The 20,565-nt window shown below is 45.1% G+C and overlaps 1 protein-coding gene across 4 annotated transcripts in view; it reads right to left on the reverse strand.

Annotated features, from left to right (window-relative positions):
* The window catches only part of LOC115178866 (phosphofurin acidic cluster sorting protein 2), a 92,573-nt gene that overhangs the window by 7,812 nt on the left and 64,196 nt on the right, over positions 1–20,565 (reverse strand). Inside the window, exons 12-21 of one of the 4 annotated variants that reach the window (XM_029740246.1) lie at positions 17,670–17,821; positions 16,686–16,818; positions 16,414–16,518; positions 11,957–12,063; positions 11,508–11,662; positions 11,045–11,155; positions 6,833–6,935; positions 6,300–6,332; positions 3,683–3,725; positions 315–357 (exon numbers count right to left, since the gene is read on the reverse strand). In XM_029740246.1, the coding sequence (XP_029596106.1) occupies positions 315–357; positions 3,683–3,725; positions 6,300–6,332; positions 6,833–6,935; positions 11,045–11,155; positions 11,508–11,662; positions 11,957–12,063; positions 16,414–16,518; positions 16,686–16,818; positions 17,670–17,821 (985 nt within the window). Of the gene's footprint in view, positions 1–314; positions 358–3,682; positions 3,726–6,299; positions 6,333–6,832; positions 6,945–11,044; positions 11,156–11,507; positions 11,663–11,956; positions 12,064–16,413; positions 16,519–16,685; positions 16,819–17,669; positions 17,822–20,565 lie in introns of all 4 variants that reach the window. The other 3 variants (XM_029740245.1, XM_029740248.1, XM_029740247.1) reach the window with 3 other exon arrangements.

Genomic DNA, 20,565 nt, shown 5'->3' on the forward strand with positions numbered 1-20,565 from the left:
GAGAAATGCATCTTTATCTGGTTTATTCGGGTTATCTAACCAGTTAACAACCAATATGACGTCTGTCTCATGACGTCTTGATCTCGTCATGAAAAAGGCGCAACAGTGGTTGCAAAAGAGTTATATGATGTCTTTTAACCAGAAAACCATTTTACAAGAAAAATATTACATGATTAAGACGTCATGCATACAGTATTTTGCCTGCTGGGCCCCTTCTCTCTCAGTCTTCCCTTCTTCCTCCCATCACATTCGAAACAATGGATTATCAGACAATAACATAGGGTCAAAGGAAAATAAAGAGTAGGATGTCTTACTTGAGGTCGAGAGGTTGTGCTCAACGATGCCCACTTTCACCAGCTGAGGGGGGACAAAATCCACAAATGAGATTTACATTTTGGTCATTTAACAGACACTCTTATCCAGTCAGTACATTTAACCAAGGTACAATACATGACCAAAAGTGTGTGGACACGTGCTTGTCGAACATCTCACTCGTGCATTAGTGAGGTCGGGCACTGATGTTGGGCGATAAGGCCTGGCTCGCAGTCGACGTTCCAATTCATCCCGAAGGTGTTCGATGGGGTTGGGGTCAGGGCTCTGTGCAGGCCAGTCAAGTTCTTCCACACCGATCGACAAACCATTTCTGTATGAACCTCGCTTTGTGCACGGGGGCATTGTCATGCAGAAATAGAAAAGGGCTTTCCCCAAACTGTTGCCATAAAGTTGGAAGAACAGAATTGTCTAGAATGTCATTGTCTTCTGTAGCGTTAAGATTTCCCTATACTGGAACTAGGGGGCCTAGCCCGAACCATGAAAAACAGCCCCAGACCGTTATTCCTCCTCCACCAAACTTTACAGTTGGCACTATGGTATCACTCTCCTGGCATCCACCAAGCCCAGTTTAGTCCGTCAGACTGCTAGACGGTGAAGGGTCATTCATTACTCCAGAGAATACATTTCCACTGAACCAGAGTCCAACAGTGGCAAGCTTTACACCACTCCAGCCGACGCTTGGCATCGTGAATGGTGATTTTAGGCTTGTGTGCAGCTGCTCGGCCATGGAAACCCATTTCATTAAGCTCCCGACGAACAGTTCTTGTGCTGACGTTGCTACCAGAGGCGGTTTGGAACTCGGTAGTGAGTGTTGCAACAGAGGACAGAAGATTTTACGCGGTACGTGCTTCAGCACTCGGTGGTTCCGTTCTGTGAGCTTGTATGGCCTACCACTTCGCAGCTGAGCCGTTGTTGCTCCAAGACGTTTCCACTTCACAATAACAGCACTTACAGCTGACCAGGGTTAGAAATTGACAAACTGACTCAACGTCAACAGTGAAGAGGCGACTCCGGGATGCTGGCCTTCTAGGCAGAGTTCCTCTGTTCAGTGTCTGTTCTTTTGCCCATCTTAATCTTTTCTTTTTATTGGCCAGTCTGAATGGCTTATTCTTTGCAACTCTGCCTAGAAGGCCAGCATTCCGGAGTCGCCCTGATTTGTTTCACCTGTCCTTGTGATTGTCTCCACCACCCTCCAGGTGTTGCTTATTTTCCCCAGTGTATTTATCCCTGTGTTTCCTGTCTCTCTGTGCCAGTTTGTCGTTTCCAAGTCAACCAGAGGTTTTCCCGTTCTCCTGCTTTTTGCATTCTCCTTTTTCTAGTCCTCCCGGGTTTGCCCCTTTCCTGTTTCTGGACTTGGTTCCCGCCTGCCTGATCATTCTGCCTGCCTTGACCACGAGCCTGTCTGCCACTCTGTATCTCCTGGACTCTGATCTGGTTTTTACCTTTGTTCCTGTCCACGACCACTCTCTTACCTACACCTTTGGATTAAAAAATATTGTAAAACTCCAACCATCTGCCTCCTGTGTCTGCATTTGGGTCTCGCCTTGTGCCTTGATAGATGCTCCAGATACTCAACTTTTAGCACACTTTTCAGCTGTGGTAACATAATTGCAAAAAGGGTTTTCTAATGATCAATAACCCTTATAAATTTATAATCTTGGATTAGCTAACACAACGTGCCATTGGAACACAGTGTGATGGTTGCTGATAATGGGCCTAGTTTTTTGTTGTTGCCGTTTCCAGCTACAATAGTCATTTACAACATTAACAATGTCTACACTGTATTTCTGATAAATTTGATGTTATTTTAATGGACAAAAAAATTGCTTTTCTTTCAAAAACAAGGACATTTTTAAGTGACCCCAAATTAAAACAGAAATATCACATTTACATACGCATTCAGACCCTTTACTCAGTACTTTGTTGAAGCACCTTTGGCGGAGATTCCAGCATTGAGACTTCTTGGGTATGATGCTACAAGTTTGGCACACCTGTATTTGGGGAGTTTCTCCCATTCTTCTCTGCAGATCCTCTCAAGCTCTGTCAGGTTGGATGGTGAGCGTCACTGCACAGCTATTTTCAGGTCTCTCCAGAGATGTTCGATCTGGTTCAAGTCTGGGCTCTGGCTGGGCCACTCAAGGACATTCAGATACTTGTCCCGAGTCACTCCTGCATTGTCTTGGCTGTTTGCATATAGTTGTTGTCCTGTTGGAAGGTGAACCTTAGCCCCAGTCTAAGGTCCTGAGCGCTCTGGAGCAGGTTTTCATCAAGGATATCTCTGTACTTTGCTCCGTTCATCTTTCCCTCGATCTTGACTAGTCTCCCAGTCCCTGCCACTGAAAAACATCCCCACAGCATGATGCTGCCACCACTGTGCTTCACAGTAGGGATGGTGCCAGGTTTCCTCCAGACGTGACGCTTGGCATTCAGGCCAAAAATAGTTAAATCTTGTTTCTCATGGTCTGGTGCCTTTTGGCAAACTCCAAGCGGGCTGTCGTGTGCCTTTTACTGAGGAGTGGCTTCTGTCTGGCCACTCTACCTTAAAGGCCTCCTGGAAGGTTCTCCCATGTCCACAGAGGAACTCTGGAGCTTTGTCAGAGTGACCATCGGGTTCTTGGTCACCTCCCTGACCAAGGCCCTTCTCCCCCGATTGTTCAGTTTGGCCAGGCGGCCAGCTCTAGGAAAAGTCTTGGTGGTTCCAAACTCCTTCCATTTAAGAATAATGGAGGCCACTGTGTTCTTGTGGACCTTCGATGGTGCAAGAATACCCTTTCCCAGAGCTGTGCCAAAACACAATCCTTTCTCAGAGCTCTACAGACAATTCCTTCAACGTCATGGCTTGGTTTTTGCTCTGACATGCACTGTCAACTGTGGGATCTTATATAGACAGGTGTGTGCCTTTCCAAATCATGTCCAATCAATTGAATTTACCACAGGTAGACTCCAATCAAGTTGTACAAACATCTCAATGATGATAAATGGAAACGGGATGCACCGGAGCTCAATTTCTAAAAACCTGTTTTCGCTTTGTCAGTTTGCGATATTGTGTGTAGATTTAAGAGGAAAATGTTTTATTTCATCCATTTTAGAATGTAACATAACAAATGTGGAAAAAGTAAAGGGGCTGAATAGTTTCCGAATGCACTGTAAGAGTAAGTAAAAAAACAACCACATATCACAGTCATTGCAAGTAAAACTTTCCTCAATAAAGCAGCTATCAATAAAAATCTGTTCTCATTGTGTATTATCGTGACAGCTTCAAATAAATGACAGATAATTGCCAGTCTAACTGGAGACGAGCGCTCAAAGATAACACTCAAGCTATTTCGTTGCAGGTGAATATTCTTACCCCAATAAATGGCACAAACTTCTGACAGGAGTCCTCGTCAGGGCTGAGGGAGAGAATGGATAACATATAATAATGTTAGTTTCGCATTAACACAACGCTCCAGGATCAACACACTCCCTGTTTGGATGTGGTAGTGTGATGGGTCTGAAGGAAGAATGAGTTTGTGTGTGTGGCTAAGGGATGTCCAATCGGAATCGATGAGACATGGCGGCTCCCAAGTGGTTCTGGAAAACCAGGAACATTTTGGGAATGAAGGTCATGCCGCGATGAGAATGCCAGGGAACGCTCCTTACAACCGACCCCTAAACGGGTGCGTTGTAAGCCTGCCGTGACGTGAGCAGTGGAGGAGTGAGTGGGGGGGGGTTAACATTGTTGGTGACATTGAATGTGAACCCAATATACAGGGTGAGTGCTGCAATCCCGCTGGTTTTGGTTTCTCAGTACTTAAGAATACTGATTGGCTGAAGAAAAAAAAAATCTACAGACGAAAATCAACAAAGCTATGGCACTCAAGGACCAGAGCTGTGCACACCCGGTATACATTGTGGGGCAAATCCTAACCTCCATTTAGGTACATTTTCACTTAGTTATTCATTGATGTCAATGGGAGACTAAGCAAAAAGTTTACTTAAGTAGAAGTTAGAATTCACCCCTGTATTTGTAAAGGGGCCTTTATAGACAGAGGGTTAAAGTATAGTTAGCATATTTCATATGTTCGGTCCCAGTCAACTCCTTCGGTGTGAAGTTGGTAGTGCTGCCGTCGTCTTACCAAAGCTATCATTGCCTATTTCTCACAAATCCCCCCCAAATTAGCTCAAAAAGCTGGATACGGCTGGTGCAAAACCAAAATAACCTGCAAAATGAGGCCAGAGGGGGGGGAATTTTTGGAGTGCATGGTGAAAAGAGCTGTGAGAAAAGCATGTTAGGACAGCAAAGAGGTAGGACAAACAGAGCATGACAAGTTCATCTCCCTCGTGAAACACACCCGAGAGTAGCATCGAGGGTTTTCTAGAGTTTTTACAGATGGAAAAAGCATTGACTAAAATATTGAGTATAGACATGAGACTTTGCACCCTTGCTTTTCAAAGAGAAAGAAGACAAGTTGGTACAACCTTTGCACATTAAGCAAACTCAGTCGGGCCCTTGGTGTACAGTACAGTCTCCCCTGTCTATCTGACCAGAATATTATCTAGGACAGGGCTCTCCAATCCTGTTCCTGGAGAGCTACGATCCTGTAGGTTTTCACTCTAACTCTAATCTGGGGCACCTGATTCTAATAATTAGCCGGTTGATTAATCAGTTTAGTTATAATTGGGGTTGGAGCAAAAACAGTCCAGGAATATTGTGTTGTAGAGCCCTGATCTAGGATAATCTTGAAGCGTGTCTCAATATTCTAACGCGGCTTCCTCTCCTGGTCTCCTGTTCTTCAATGGCACTGATCTGAAAACGCATGATAAATGAAAGCATTACTCCTCTCTGCAGAGTTTGGACTCGATCGTCTCTCGTCATTTTGTGACAATGCTCAGTGGACTCTGTCTCTGTCACCAAGGGGAGACCGGGAGAGACTGGGATTAGCCAATCAAAAGTCACCTTTCAGCACCCCTTTGTTCCTATAATACCGTGCACTGTGCCTTTTATACGCCTGGTAATTGTTAAGGTGACCTTTAAATGTTTGAGTGCTCATCCTCCCTGGTGGATATAAAGTGTGCGTGTGTCATCACACACTTACAAAGCCAAAATTGTTTCTGAGGTGGGTCAACAGTGACATCTGAGCAGAGATTTGAAAATAACAGTCACACATGCAGGTGTGTGTGTCGTGTGTGTGGGTGTGTGTGATAGAGTGTGTCATGTGGCTGGTGTTCTCTACCTCTGCACTATCCACTCCCTCCCTCCCTCCCTCCCAACCACCTAATTAGATCTCCACCGTCATCTCTCCTTCTTTACACTCGTCCTCCTCCCTCTGAGGTAATAGGAAAGAACACATCAATGTCAACCTTTTTCTCTGAGATCTCATTGAGTCAACAGATTGCCCTACCGTTCCCAACTTTAAAGAGCAATGTATGTGGGAGACCTTAAAAGGTAGAGTCAGCAATGTGACATCATCAAACAGAGCGGGGCGACTTCCTGATTACATATTTCAACGGTAACAGGGTTTCAACCCACCATGATGGCCAGTATTGGCTCTTTCCAATTTGCACGTTTGCATTCCTTTGAGGCATGCCGACATTGGAAAGACCCAATAATGGCAGCCTTGGCAGATTCGACTTTTGTTGTTGACTTCTGTAAGCAGGAAATCACCCCGCAGTGTTTGATGATGTCATATTGCTGACTGTACCTTTAATGCGGTTGTATATTATCCAAAATTCACATATCCAAACCAAATCCAAACCAAAAGCCAACTAAGCCAGACAAACAAACGTGGTTAAGACAGTAAGACATGCAAAAACTCAAATCAATACGGGGGTAGTCGATGCCGACCAGACATGAAGTTACGACGAACAGCGAGTTATGTGTGGGTGGGTTAGACATTAGACAACAAGGGGTCACAGGTTATATTGGTGGACAAAATGCAACACAGCAGGGGGGCGGGGTCAAACGAAAGACTGCGGCCAGGTACCTGATGTAAAAATCAAAATACAAGCTTCTCTTCCTTGAATGCAAATGAAAGAAAAAGGTAGAATAAGTCAGTGTGGTAAAATGGTACGAGTCGTCGTTGGTCTTTCTTCATGAGTTATGAGTCAACTGTCGCAAAATATGTTCTGTCAAAGTAGAGTTGACATGTTGTTATTCTGTTGGTGCTAATTTAAATAAGCGAATGTGGTCGATGAATGTGATCGAATATGGTTGAAATTAGCAATACTAGTGTTGCTTTTTCCAAAGATAAATTAATGAGAATGTAGCAACTAAATTGAAAAATCTGAAGTGTAGAGGGAGCACTTGCTACACAATAGATCATCCAAATATAGTTTATTAGCATAATAGAATAATAGCATACAAAAATATCTACATACATAATATCTACATTTTACCAGACATTTCATAAACACATGCACCAGCGTGCATGCGCACACACTCACCCTTAAATAGCACCCATTCATTCTGCACTCCCATGCATGCACACACACACACACACACACACACACACCTTACCTTTTCTGTTTGTAGGTGAGCATGGCCTCAGAGATGGGACACTGGTGTGAGACGCTGGCCCCAGCCAGGTACTGAGACACGCGGCCTGCTACATCAATGTTGTCTAGGGAAACTCAAAGTGGAGGGCACAACCTATCATGTTTTTGTTCTTACGCTCTTTGTTCTTACACCCTTTTTAAATCCCATTTATTATTATTATTATTATTCATTCATGTATTGTATTATCATTCAACACATACAGTAATGCAACAGTAGAAGCATCAAAATATACTAATATTGTGTGGATGCGAGCATATTATACTAAAATAAATATTCGGTTAACCGCCCTGCAATGAATACCCTGTACATAAATAATAACTTATATATTTTGTAATAATGTTTTTAATAATAAATACAATATTATAATTAACAAACTAGTACATTTTAAGAACAATTAGAAAGACTTAAGCAAATTTGAGGAAAATTATGCCGAAATTCTATCAGCATATCGACTGTAGTACTCGCGCTGCTGAAACACTAGACCACTGTTACTCCAACTTCCGGGATACAAGGCCCTCCCCCACCCTCCTTTCGGCAAATTTGACCACGACTCCATTTTGCTCCTCCCTTCCTGTAGGCAGAAACTCAAACAGGAAGTACCCGTGCTAAGGACTATTCAATGCTTCAAGATTGTTTTGATCACGCAGACTGGGATATGTTTCGGGTAGCTTCCGGGAATAATATTGACGAATATACTGAAACGGTAACTGCCTTTATCAGGAAGTGTTTTGGAGATGTTGTACCACTGTGACTATTAAAACCTACCCTAACCAGAAACAGTGGATAGATGGCAGCATTCGTGCAAAACTGAAAGCGCAAACCACCACATTTAAACATAACAAGGTGTCTGGGAATATGGCAGAATACAAACAGAGCAGTCATTCTCTCCGCATGGCAATCAAACAGACAAAATGTCAGTATAGAGACAAAGTGGAGACGCATTTCAACGGCTCAGACACAAGACATATGTGGCAGGGTCTACAGAAAATCACAGACTACAAAAGGAAAACCAGCCACGTCGCAGACACCGACGCCTTGCTTCCGGACAAGCTAAACACCTTCTTTGCCCGCTTTGAGGATAACACAGTGCCACCGACGTGACCCGCTACCAAGGACTGTGGGCTCTCCTTCGTTGCAGACGTGAGTAAGACATTTAAACATGTTAACCCTCGCAAGGCTGCCGGCCCAGACGGCTGGCTGGTGTGTTTACAGACGTATTCAATCTCTCCCTATCCCAGTCTGCTGTCCCCACATGCTTCAAGATAGGCACCATTGTTCCTGTACCCAAGAATGCAAAGGTAACTGAACAAAATTACTATCGCCCCGTAGCACTCACCTCTGTCATCATGAAGTGCTTTGAGAGAGTTGTCAAGGATCATATCGTCTCCACCCTACCTGACACCCTAGACCCACTCCAATTTGCATACCGCCCCAATAGGTCAACAGACGATGCAATCACTATCACACTGCATCTGGACAAGAGGAATACCTATGTAAGAATGAATTTCATTGACTATAGCTCAACATTCAACACCATAGTACCCTCCAAGCTCATCATTAAGCTCGAGGCCCTAGGTCTGAACCCCGCCCTGTGCAATTGGGTCCTGGACTTCCTGACAGGCCGCCACCATGTGCTGAAGGTAGGAAACAACACCTCCACTTCGCTGATCCACAACACTGGGGCCCCACAAGGGTGCGTACTCAGCCCCCTCCTGAAGTCCCTGTTCACCCACGACTGCGCGGCCAAGCATGCCTCCAACTCAATCATCAAGCTTGCAGACGACACAGTAGTAGGCATGATTACCAACGACGACAAGACAGCCTACAGGGAGGAGGTGAGGGCTCTGGGAGTGTGGTGCCAGGAAAATAAACTCTCACTCAATGTCAACAAAAAAAAGAAAATTATTGTGGACTTCAGGAAACAGCAGAGGGAGCATCCCCCTATCCACATCGACGGGACAGCAGTGGAGAAGGTGGAAAGTTAAGTTCCTCGGCGTACATATCACTGACAAACTGAAATGGTCCACCCACACAGACAGTGTGTGGTGAAGAAGGTGCAACACCACCTTTTCAACCTGGTGAGGCTTAAGAAATTTGGCTTGTCACCTAAAACCGTCAAACTTTTACAGATGCACAATTGAGAGCATCCTGTCGGGCTGTATCACCACCTGGTACAGCAACTGCACCGCCCGCAATCGCAGGGCTCTCCAGAGGGTGGTGCGGTCTGCACAACACATCATCGGGGGCAAACTACCTGCCCTTCAGGACTACAGCACCCGATATCACAGTGAGGCCAAAAAGATCATCAAGGACAACAACCACCCAAGCCACTGCCTGTTAACCCCGCTATCATCCAGAAGGCGAGGTCAGCACAGGTGCATCAAAGCTGCTCCAGAGAGATTGAAAAACAGCTTCTATCTCAAGGCCATCAGACTGTTAAATAGCCATCACTAGCAAAGACAGGCTGCTGCCTATATACACAGACTTGAAATCATTGGCCACTTGAATAAATGGAACACTAGTAATTTTAATGTTTACATATCTTGCATTACTCATCTCATATGTAAACTCAGCAAAACAAGAAATGTCCTCTCACTGTCAACTGCGTTTATTTTCAGGAAACTTAACATGTGTAAATATTTGTATGAGAATAACAAGATTCAACAACTGAGACATAAACTGAACAAGTTCCACAGAAATGTGACTAACAGAAATGGAATAATGTGTCCCTGAACAAAAGGGGGGGGGGGGGGGGGGGGGGCTGGTATGGCAGTATGGCTGGTGGCATTGTCATGCTGGAGGATCATGTCAGGATGAGCCTGCAGGAAGGGTACCACATGAGGGAGGAGGATGTCTTCCCTGTAACGCACAGCGCTGAGATTGCATGCAATGACAACAAGCTCAGTCCGATGATGGTGTGACACACCGCCCCAGACCATGACGGACCCTCCACCACCAAATCGATCCTGCTCCAGAGTACAGGCCTCGGTGTAACGCACATTCCTTCGACGATAAACGTGAATCCAACCATCACCCCTTGTGAGACAAAACCGCGACTCGTCAGTGAAGAGCACGTTTTGCCAGTCCTGTCTGGTCCAGCGACAGTGGGTTTGTGCCCATAGATGACGATGTTGCCGGTGATGTCTGGTGAGGACCTGCCTAACAACAGGCCTACAAGCCCTCAGTCCAGCCTCTCTCAGCCTATTGCGGACAGTCTGAGCACTGATAGAGGGATTGTGCGTTCCTGGTGTAACTCGGGCAGTTGTTGTTGCCATCCTGTACCTGTCTCGCAGGTGTGGTGTTCGGATGTACCGATCCTGTGCAGATGTTGTTACACGTGGTATGCCACTGCGAGGACGATCAGCTGTCCACCCTGTCTCCCTGTAGCGCTGTCTTAGGCGTCTCACAGTACGGACATTGAAATGTATTGCCCTGGCCACATCTGCAGTCCTCATGCCTCCTTGCAGCATGCCTAAGGCACGTTCACGCAGATGAGCAGGGACCCTGGACATCTTTCTTTTGGTGTTTTTCAGAGTCAGTAGAAAGGACTCTTTAGTGTCCTAGGTTTTCATAACTGTGACCTTAATTGCCTACCGTCTGTAAGCTGTTAGTGTCTTAACGACCGCTCCACAGGTGCATGTTCAATAATTGTTTATGGTTCATTGAACAAGCATGAGAAACAGTGTTAAACCCTTTACAATGAAGATCTGTGAAGTTATTTGAATTTTTACGAATTATCTTTGAAAGACAGGGTCCTGAAAAAGGGATGTTTATTTTTTTGCTGAGTTTATACACTGTATTCTATACTATTCTACTGCATCTTAGTCTATGCTGCTCTGACACTGCTTGTCCATATATTTATTCTTAATTACATTCTTTACTTAGATTTATGTGTATTGGGTATATGTTGCGAAATTGTTAGATATTACTTAATTATATTGCTGCACTGTCGTAACAAGAAGCACACGCATTTCGCTAAACCCACAATAACATCTGCTAGACACGTGTATATGATCAATAACATTGTTTTGATGTGACGCATAATGCACCATAATGCTGATAGATGTTCCTAAACATGTGTAACTGCATTTATGAAGCATTATGAGCAGATCCCTATCCTGCGTGGTATTATGGCTCATAATAAGCGTTTGCTGCTCCAGCTCTCTGCTGTACCTGATGTTGGGGCTTCCAGTCTGCCGAACAAGTCCCTCCAGCCGGCGTCCATGAAGATGTTGTTGAACTTACTGTCAAACGAAGACATGTGTTTGGCCAGAGGATGAGTGCCTGCAGAGGGAGGAGCAGACTGATTAGAAGGCCACAGGAAAACAAAACGGAGTCCAACTTTTCTAGTCCGTATGTTGTCAGCCCGCTATGATACCCATGGTCCTATATGAGATCTGTTCCTGTAACTATTGTTTCGTGTGCAGTTTTCCGTTTGACGTCAATGCATAATTTATGGGAGTCTTGAGTTATGCGTGCAGAATTGTAAATAGGCCATTTTTTTCTCTACAGTTCGTGGACTTTTCCAATGCATGAATGATAGTTTCAATTTATCCCCTAAATCTACTGAATTGAAATGGAATTGATGACTAACCCGAACCTGGACTCCATGGCGATTGGCTGAATTGCTGCTTACCGACAGGAATGACCAGGAAGCGGATGTAGCTGAGCCAATCAGGCGTCTTGTTGGCCAGCTGCTCCACGAAGCACCTGAGGATGGTGCTGAGGTAACTCTGGTCCCCGGCCACCGCCACTTTGATGGTGGGGGGTGTCTGGGCGTTGCAGTTACAGCTAGTCAGAGAAGTGGGGGGAAAAAACATTATGAGAAATAGTAACTTGTTTCTACTTTATTCTGCGCTGTAATGGAAAGTGCTACCAAAACGTTTCACATGTCAAAAATTATACGGGCCTAATCATGATCATCATAAGATCCACTCGCCTTGGTGACCACTGAATTAAAATTCACGTTAAAAAGTCTACAAGAAACATTTACATTTTTACAATGAAGCAAAGTTAAAGTGAAATCCATTTGTTTCTCTCAACTACAACTATTGAATTAGAAAGAGGAAGGAAGCAAGTTCTTACAATCTCTGGATCCTGGTGACTATGGTGTTGAAGGCTGCATGGACATCCGCACCAGAGATGGTGCACACGATAGGCTGGCTGTGCTCATGGAGAATCTCAGATAGATACTGTAGGGAGGGAGGGAGGGAGGGAGGGAATGAGAGAGAGGGCAGAGAGAGAAAGGGGGTGAAAGGGGTTTCGAGACAGAGGTGAGACGGGGCTTGGGATCAACTGAGCTAGTCAATCAGAAGCCGACTCAAAAGGCCTCAGGTCTGTGTGTGAGTGTACATGCTTCAGAGTTGCATTATGTTTACATAAGCAATGGATTCCCCCTGATTGCTAAGCCTTTCTCCAGCTAGGCTTAGAGATACCTGATCTTGCACATGTTCCAAAAAGGAGTATGTTTGTTGAGTGCACAGCTGATGGAAATGCTACTGATTGAGTAGCATAATACACTATATGTACAGTTTGAAGTCGGAAGTTTACATAAACAAGTTTTAATGACTCCAACCTAAGTGTATCAACCACTCCACAAATTTCTTGTTAACAAACTATAGTTTTGGCAAGTCGGTTAGGACTTCTACTTTGTGCAATTGTTTACAGACAGATTATTTCACTTATAATTCACTGTATCACAATTCTAGTGGGTCAGAAGTTCACATAAACTAAGTTGACTGTGCCTTTAAACAGCTTGGAAAATTCCAGAAAATGAGGTCATGGCTTTAGAAGCTTCTGATAGGCTAATTGACATCTTTTGAGTCAATTGGGGGTGTACCTATGGATGTATTTCAAGGCCTACCTTCAAACTCAGTGCCTCTACTGACATCATGGGAAAAATCAAAAGAAATCAGCCAAGACCTCAGAAAAAAAATTGTAGACCTCCACAAATCTGGTTCATCCTTGGGTGCAATTTCCAAACACCTGAAGGTACCACGTTCATCTGTACAAACAATAGTACGCAAGTATAAACACCATGGGACCACGCAGCCGTCATACCGCTCAGGAAGGAGATGCGTTGTCTCCTAGAGATGAACGTACTTTGTTGCGAAAAGAGCAAATCAATCCCAGAACAACAGCAAAGGACCTTGTGAAGATGCTGGAAGTAAAAAAAAAACAACAATATCCACAGTAAAACGAGTCCTATATTGACATAACCTGAAAGGCCGCTCAGCAAGGAAGAAGCCACTGCTCCAAAACTGCCATAAAAAAGCCAGACTACGGTTTGCAACTGCACATGGGGACAAAGATCGTACTTTTTGGAGGAATGTCCCCTGGTCTGATGAAACAAAAATAGAACGGTTTGGCCATAATGACCATGGTTAATATAATAATGACCCAGGACCAGATATAGCCCTTGCTTCACTCCAGACCTGACTGCCCTTGACCAGCACAAAAACATCCTGTGACGTACTGCATTAGCATTGAATAGCCCCCGTGATATGCAACTTTTCAGGGAAGTTAGGAACCAATATACACAGGCAGTTAGCTTTCCTAAGGCCAGTTTTTTCAAACAGAAATTTGCATCCTGTAGTACTAACTCAAAAAAGTTCTGGGACACTGTAAAGTCCATGGAGAATAAGAGCACCTCCTCCCAGCTGCCCACTGCACTGAGGCTAGGAAACATTGTCACCACCAATAAATCCACCATAATTGAGAATTTCAATAAGCATTTTTCTACGGCTGGCCATGCTTTCCACCTGGCTACCCCTACCCGGGTCAACTGCCCTACACCCCCCACAGCAACTCGCCCAAGCCTCCCCCATGGACCCCTACAAATCAGCCAGGCTAGGCAATCTGGACCCTCTCTTTCTGCAGAAATTGTTGCAACCCCTATTACTAGCCTGTTCAACCGCTTTCGTATCGTCTGAGATTCCCAAAGATTGGAAAGCTGCCGCAATCATCCCCCTCTTCAAAGGGGGAGACACTCTAGACCCAAACCTCTACAGACCTATATCTATCATACCCTGCCTTGCTAAGGTCTTCGAAAGCCAAGTTAACAGGTTACCGAGCGTTTCGAATCCCACAGTACCTTCTCCGCTATGCAATCTGGTTTCAGAGCTGGTCATGGATGCACCTCAGCCACGCTCAAGGTCCTAAACGACATCATAACTGCCATCAATAAGAGACATTACTGTGCAGCCGTATTCATCGACCTGGCCAAGGCTTTCGACTCTGTCAATCAGCACATCTTATCGGCAGACTCAACAGCCTTGGTTTCTCAAATGACTGCCTCGCCTGGTTCACGAACTACTTCTCCGATAGAGTTCAGTGTGTCAAATGTTGTCTGGACCTCTGGCAGTCTCTATGGGGGTGCCACAGGGTTCAATTCTCGGGCCGACTCTTCTCCGTATACATTAATGATGTCGCACTTGCTGCTGGTGATTCTCTGATCCAGCTCTACGCAGATGACACCATTCTGTACACTTCTGGCCCCTCTTTGGACACTGTGTTAATTAACCTCCAGACGAGCTTCAATGCCATACAACTCTCCTTCCGTGGCCTCCAACTGCTCTTAAATGCAAGTAAAACTAAATGCATGCTCTTCAACCGATCGCTGCCTGCACCTGCCCGCCCGTCCAGCATCACTACTCTCGACGGTTCTGACTTAGCACTACAAATACCAAGATGTCTGGCTAGACTGTAAACTCTCCTTCCAGACTCACATTAAGCATCTCCAATCCAAAATTAAATCTAGAATCGGCTTTCTATTTCGTAATAAAGCACCCTTCACTCATGCTGCCGAACTTACCCTCGTAAAACTGACCATCCTACCGATCCTCGACTTCGGCGATGTCATCTACAAAATAGCCTCCAACGCTCTACTCAACAAATTGGATGCAGTCTATCACAGTGCCATCCGCTTTGTCACCAAAGCCCCATATACTACCCACCACTTCGACCTGTACGCTCTCGTTGGCTGGCCCTCGCTTCATATTCGTCGCCAAACTCACTGGCTCCAGGTCATCTACAAGTTTTTGCTAGGTAAAGCCCCGCCTTATCTCAGCTCACTGGTCACCATAGTAGCACCCACCCATAGCACACACTCCAGCAGGTATATCGCACTGGTCACCCCCAGTTCTCTGCTGCCAATGACTGGAACGAACTGCAAAAATCACTGAAGCTGGAGACTCATTTCTCCCTCACTAGCTTAAAGCATCAGCTGTCAGAGCATCTCACAGATCACTGCACCTGTACATAGCCCAACCAACTACCTCATCCCAATACTGTATTTATTTACTTATCTTGCTCCTTTGCACCCCAGTATCTCTTGTTGCACATTCATCTTCTGCACATCTATCACTCCAGTGTTTAATTGGTATATTGTAATTACTTCGCCACCATAGCCTATTTATTGCCTTACCTCCCTTACCTTACCTCATTTGCACACACTGTATATAGACTTTTTCTACTGTACTATTGACTGTATGTTTGTTTATTCCATGTGTAACTCTGTGTTGTTGTATGTGTCGAACTGCTTTGCTTTAACTTAGCCAGGTCGCAATTGTAAATAAGAACTTGTTCTCAACTAGCCCACCTGGTTAAATAAAGGTGAAATAAAAAAATTGTTATGCTTGGAGGAAAAAGGGGGAGGCTTGAAAACCGAAGAACACCATCCCAACCGTGAAGCACGTGGGTGGCAACATCATGCTGCAGGAGGGACTAGTGCACTTCATAAAATAGATGGCATCACGAGGTAGGAAAATTATGTGGATATATTGAAGCAACATCTCAAGACATCAGTCAGGAAGTTAAAGCTTGGTCGCAAATGGGTCTTCCAAATGGACAATGACCCCAAGCATACTTCCAAAGTTGTGGCAAAATGGCTTAAGGACAACAAAGGCAAGGTATTGGATTGGCCATCACAAAGCCCTTACCTCAATCCTATAGAAAAGTTGTGGGCAGAACTGAAAAAGCGTGTGCGAGCAAGGAGGCCTACAAACCTGATTTAGTTACACCAGCTCTGTCAGGAGGAATGGGCCAAAATTCTCCCAACTTATTGTGGGAAGCTTGTGGAAGGCTGACCCAAGTTAAACAATGTAAAGGCAATGCTACCAAACACTAATTGAGTGTATGTAAACTTCTGACCCACTGGGAATGTGATGAAAGAAATAAAAGGTGAAATAAATCATTCTCTACTATTATTCTGACATTTCACATTCTTAAAATAAAATGGTGATCCTAACTGACCTAAGACAGGGAATTTTTACCAGGATTAAATGTCAGGAATTGTGAAAAACAGAGTTTAAATGTATTTGGCTAAGATGTATGTAATCTTCCAACTTCAACTGTATATGGTAAGAGGGTAATTTCATAGTTTTTATACAATACTGTAATGACGATTTTGTATCTTTCCAATTTATTGATTTCCAAAAAAGCGGATACGAACTGTTTTGAATGATTTTATATGACCAGATAGTACCCTTGTTTTTACCTAAATTAGTCACACCGACCAACACACACACACAGAAGTAGCCTACCTGGCCCTGCCAGTCTGTGGTGTTGATGAGGATGATGCTCTCGGGGAGCTGCTCGTCAGAGATAAGGATTTGGTTTAGCTGGTCGTACACTGACTTCCTGGGGACCTGGTGGAGAAAGAGGCAAGAGTAAAAGAGATGATCTATCTGTATACATATATGTAGATCTTGTACACACACACACACACACACACACACACACACACACACACACACACACACACACACACACACACACGCTTACTTTACTATTGTGCACACACACACACACACACCTGGACAGCGATCCTGGATTCCGGGGATGTCTCGCTGTCGATGCTGCTGGTCCTGTCACTCTGGGCCTTGGAGTTCTGCCGGTCCTTCATGGACGTGCTCCTAGGACGCCTCTGCAGCTTGTTCTCTGTTTTACTGTGGACCACAAACAGGCACGGACCCAATGAAGCACTGAGCCAGGTGGAGCCACTGCTGAGAAATCTTAATAAAAAATGTTTTATTCACAAATACTAAATACTAAGTAGTAGATATGCCTACAGCAGAACTCCTCAGACAATCCTGGCCATCTAATCCTTCTCTTTGACTCTCCCCAGCAAAAGCTTTTCAAGCTTTTGTTCTGGAAGCATTTTATGAGCACAAAATGGCTGCCACACATTATGTGTGTGGTTGCTACAAGCCAGCTACACAGTGAATTATCCTTGCAGAATGGAGAAATGTACAATGACAAATGTGCAATGTCTGTACTAGGCAGATTGCTTATTCAATGGATCTGACTGATTCATCAGATGAGTAGAGTCGGTGGAAGTAGTGCTAGGGGACGTCCTTCTGCTGATTTGGTTGTTTATAGATAGGTGTAGTGGGGGAAATCACCGTATGGCGCTGAACAACCAAGACACCAGGTGCTCAATCAGAGAGGTAGACCTGATCTCCCCCCCCCCTCAATTTTATTTTGGGCATGTGTCTTATCCAACTCACGGCCTGGAGAGCTACTGGGTTTGCAGGCTTTGTTCCAGCCCAGCACTGACACACCAGTTTCAAATAATTAACTAGTCATGATCAATCTGGATCACAGTTAGTGGTATCAGGTGTATTAGTGCTGGGTTGGAATAAAGCGAGCACACCCATCCTTGTTTAGTCATAGTGTAATGGTTAATAAGCGGTACTGTGTGTGAGACTGTGTGCGTGTGACTGTTTTTGTGCGTGTGCGTGAATGCATAAATGTCATACATGCATGCAAGTGAGCGGTTGTGCTTGTGGGAGGCTACCTCGGCGACATGAGTGTCTGGGACTCGGTCTTGCAGAGTTTGGCCACTGGGCCGGGCAGTTTGTCCGTGCTCAGGTCCCAGCTGATGGGGGTGGGGTTGGGGTTAGCCTCCCCTGGCCCTGTGCCAGCCCTAGTCTCCTCATCCTCCACGTCCTGTACATAATGGACATAATGGGAGAAATATAGATCAAAATATATTTTCAATATATAGGGATGTACAGTACATACTAGGGTATTTCACTCATTGATTGGTTTTCCATCCGCTGCACCGTGCTCCCGCTGGTTCATTCCTCTCCCTAGAGATTAATTAACACTTTACTTAACAGTCCTTTTCCAGTTGGTATTGTCAGTGGGAATTCACTGACACCAGAGACATAAGTCATGAAGGCTCACCCTGTGCGAGTTGAGAACACCTGTTTTACAGGTGAACCCAATTATCTGCATCCCACCCTATTCCATTTGTAGTGCACTACTTTTGACCAGATCCCTATGGGCCCTAAATTAGTACACTACATTGGGAATATGGTGCCATTTGGAACACAACCATTGAGATCATCGTTTTCTCAATTGGATCATGCCCAAGAGGTAGCAACCACAACCAATAGGTAACAGATGATGAAATGCACACAGTACCTAGAAATCAGCTATTTCTGTGCAGTGTACCTATTATCGATGCATTTCAATGTGCTGTCATGGTGACCGTGACGCCTGGCAGATGTCCGCAAACACATTCACATGAAGCTCAGTGTGTGCATGTAAGTATCATGTGTTTGGCCACTGAACATCCCGTCCTTGGGCCCCAAACACAAGCCCCCTCAGAATCCGTCCCTCCCTCTCTCAAGAAATGTGTCGTCAGGTACTCCTCGTTGCCGGGGTTCCCGGGGTGAACAAGTGCAGAGGAGGCAACGGAGCACAAGAGACAACGGTGAAGAATAACAAACACTATGTAAAGCACTGCTCTTCTCACGGACCGATACGTACGCTGACGCCCTCTCTACAGCCAGCTGGACCTGGGCCTCAGAGTGGTGTCGGTGTGTTTATACATAATGTGTGTGTGTGTATACTGTAAATATTGTGTGTGTGTGTGTGTGTGTGTGTGTATGAGCGCGCTCATGTGTGTATGTGTGTGTACACAATGTATGTGTGTGCGCGCGTGCATGTATGCTTGTGTGTAATAATGGAGGTCTCTGTGGTAACAGTGTAATGTACTCTTGTTCGCATCAAAAATGGTCGAGTGGAAAATAAACAGATGGAAGCTGATTTATGATCATGGACAAAACAGCAGCGCAGAGAGAGGAGAGAAAAACAACATGTTTAAGAACCTCGGATCCATTTCCCCCATGTCTACCATATTTCCTTCCGTCTACATTTTAGGAATGTTTACTGACAATTGCTGTTTCCATTAGGCCTGTCGTGAGTTTTTTCTATCCATTTTTTTATTACTTACATAAAAATGGTTTGATGGAAACATGGTTAGTGAGAAAGAGAGAGAATGGGTAAAAAAAGACGGGTAGAGAGAACGACAGACATCAAATGGTCTGCCTACCCATGTGAGAGACGCAGACTCAGTCTCAACCTTTAAGTCTTTACTGAAGACTTATCTCTTCAGTAGGTCCTATGATTAAGTATAGTCTGGCCCAGGAGTGTGAAGGTGAACGGAAAGGCTGGAGCAACGAACCGCCCTTGCTGTCTCTGCCTTGTCGGTTCCCCTCTTCCCACTGGGATTCTCTGCCTCTAACCCTTTTACAGGGGCTGAGTCACTGACTTACTGGTGTTCTTCCATGCCGTCCATGGGAGGGGTGCGTCACTTGAGTAGGTTGAGCCACTGACGTGGTCTTCCTGTCTGGGTTGGCGCCCCCCCCTTGGGTTGTGCCGTGGCGGAGATCTTTGTGGGCTATACTCGGCCTTGTCTTCGGACGGTAAGTTGGTGGTTGTAGATATCCCTCTAGTGGTGTGGGGGCTGTGCTTTGGCAAAGTGGGTGGGGTTATATCCTGCCTGTTTGGCCCTGTCCGGGGGTATCATCGGATGGGGCCACAGTGTCTTCTGATCCCTCCTGTCTCAGCCTCCAGTATTTATGCTGCAGTAGTTTATGTGTCGGGGGGCTAGGGTCAGTCTGTTACATCTGGAGTATTCTCTTGTCTTATCCGGTGTCCTGTGTGAATGTAAATATGCTCTCTCTAATTCTCTCTTCTCTCTTTCTTTCTTTCTCTCGGAGGACCTGAGCCCTAGGACCATGCCTCAGGACTACCTGGCATGATGACTCCTTGCTGTCCCCAGTCCACCTGGCCATGCTGCTGCTCCAGTTTCAACTGTTCTGCCTGCGGCTACGGAACCCTGACCTGTTCACCGGATGTGCTTGTTGCACCCTCGACAATTACTATGATTATTATTATTTGACCATGCTGGTCATTTACGAACATTTTAACATCTTGACCATGTTCTGTTATAATATCCACCCGGCACAGCCAGAAGAGGACTGGCCACCCCTCATAGCCTGGTTCCTCTCTAGGTTTCTTCCTAGGTTTTTGGCCTTTCTCAGGAGTTTTTCCTAGGGAGTTTTTCCCAGCCACCGTGCTTCTTTCACATGCATTGCTTGCTGTTTGGGGTTTTAGGCTGGGTTTCTGTACAGCACTTTGAGATTTCAGCTGATGTACGAAGGGCTATATAAATAAATTTGATTTGATTTGATTTGAAATGAGAGAACATGAGTGAGTTGAGGCAAAGAGACAGGCAAAAACAGAGACGGAGTGGAAAGAAAGAGAGAGGTACTGGAGACAGAGAGACCGGCCCAGCCATTGATAAAGAGAGAGAACAGGAAAAGAGACAAAGCAAGAGAGAAAGAGCACTTAGGAAGAGCACAAAATATGTTAAGCCTACAGGGATCCACCAGAGGTTG

This window comes from Salmo trutta, chromosome 38, assembly GCF_901001165.1.
Source record: "Salmo trutta chromosome 38, fSalTru1.1, whole genome shotgun sequence".
NCBI classification, from domain to species: Eukaryota; Metazoa; Chordata; class Actinopteri; order Salmoniformes; family Salmonidae; genus Salmo; species Salmo trutta.